The sequence below is a fragment of the Merops nubicus genome, unplaced genomic scaffold, assembly GCF_000691845.1.
Source record: "Merops nubicus isolate BGI_N331 unplaced genomic scaffold, ASM69184v1 scaffold26631, whole genome shotgun sequence".
In the NCBI taxonomy this organism is placed as follows: Eukaryota; Metazoa; Chordata; class Aves; order Coraciiformes; family Meropidae; genus Merops; species Merops nubicus.
In genome coordinates, this window is record NW_008588085.1 from 1,260 (window position 1) to 2,971 (window position 1,712).

At 55.4% G+C, this 1,712-nt stretch overlaps 1 protein-coding gene across 1 annotated transcript in view; it reads left to right on the forward strand.

The window, feature by feature from the left end:
- The window catches only part of LOC103781449 (pre-mRNA-processing factor 40 homolog A-like), a gene marked incomplete at its 5' end in the record, with an annotated part of 3,983 nt that overhangs the window by 1,163 nt on the left and 1,108 nt on the right, over window positions 1-1,712 (forward strand). The window contains 3 exons of the mRNA XM_008949168.1: window positions 621-707; window positions 797-893; window positions 993-1,054. Of these exons, the coding sequence (XP_008947416.1) occupies window positions 621-707; window positions 797-893; window positions 993-1,054 (246 nt within the window). The remainder of the gene's footprint in view (window positions 1-620; window positions 708-796; window positions 894-992; window positions 1,055-1,712) is intronic.

Sequence of the window (1,712 nt, forward strand, 5' to 3'; positions counted from 1 at the left end):
CCAGCCTCACCCCCCCCAGCTCCCTCAGCTGCTCCTCCCCACACTTGGCCTCTAGACCCTTCCCCAGCAGCTCCGTTGCCCTTCTCTGGCCACGCTCCAGCCCCTCAAGGTCCTTCTTGGAGTGAGGGGTCCAGATCTGACCCCAGGATTTGAGGTACAGCCTCTCCAGTGCCCAGTCCAGGGGGATGATCCCTGCCCTGCTCCTGCTGGCCACACCAGTGCTGCTCCAGGCCAGGATGCTGGTGGCCTTCTTGGCCATCTGGGCACACACTGGCTCATCTCCAGCTGGCTGTCAACCAACCCTTCCAGCTCCTTTTCCCCCAGGCAGTTTCCAGCCCCTCTGCCCCAGCCTGGAGCACTGCAGGGGGTGGTTGTGACCCAGTGCAGGGCTAACAGAAGCTGTGTCCCTCCACACTTCCTTGCTCTTAGGTGCCTCTTAGAACTTCAGCCTGGCAACACCAGTAGCTGCTGATGGGCTCTGACACAATAAATACTTGGCTCGATGAGGGTTTTTTGACTAGTGGTATCCATAGGTGCCTTGTGGATGGTGAGAAACATCACAAAGTTTCTCATTGTGTCCTGTAGACAGGTGGTAACCTCTGACTTCTCTTCTTCTCTAGCACGAGTGTCAGCACCATCACTCAAAGAACAAGAAACATTCTAAGAAGTCTAAAAAACACCACAGGAAACGGTCTCGTTCTCGCTCGGTAAGGCCTCCAGCCATGGCTGGAAATCTGCCCCTGCAGCTCTTCCTCACCCCTCTGCCCTGCTCATCCCCTTGGCTTTGTGTCTGCAGGGCTCAGAGTCTGAGGATGACGACAGCCACTCCAAGAAGAAAAGGCAACGCTCGGAGTCCAGATCGGTGTCGGAGCGTTCCTCCAGCGCAGAGTCTGGTAGGGGATCATTCCTGGGGGTTTTAGCACTGCCACTCTTCCATTGAGGAGGCTTTATCATTTTATTGATGTATTTTTGTGTTCTCGTGACATCTGCAGAGAGGAGTTACAAGAAGTCAAAAAAACACAAGAAGAAGAGCAAGAAGAGGAGACACAAGTCTGTAAGTGCAGGGGGTGTCTTTATCACTTGGCTAATGGACAGCTTGACACCCCAGGGGGGTCAGGAGAATGTTCCCTAGGTTTCACCCCTTCCACAGGTAGAGTAGAATAGAATCATGGGATTATTCTCATTGGAAGAGACCTTTCAGATCAAGTCCAACCATCCCCCATCCCTGCCAGGTCCCCACTGCCCCGTGTCCCTCACCCCACATCTCCACGGCTTGGAAACCCCTCCAGGGGTGGGGACTCCACCACTGCCCTGGGCAGCCTAGGACAAGACTTGACAACCCTTCTGGGGAAGAAATTTTTTCTCAAGTCCAACCTAAACCTCCCCTGGGACAACTTGAGGCTGTTTCCCCTCGTTCTATCACTTGTCCCTTGGGAGCAGAGCCTGACCCCCCCCTGGCTCCAGGCTCCTGTCAGGAGCTGTGCAGAGCCAGAAGGTCTCCCCTGAGCCTCCTTTGCTCCCGGGTCAGCCGGCTCTCAGCAGCTTCGTTGCCCTTCTGGCCACACTCCAGCCCCTCAAGGTCCTTGGAGGGAGGGAGATTTTACTGAAGGAGATCTTAGGTCTGGTGCAGAGAAGAGTTCTGTGTGGCATCCAGCCTGTCCTGTCCCCATGTGCACTGAGAGTGGTGGAAGTTCTCCCCTGCTGGACCAACC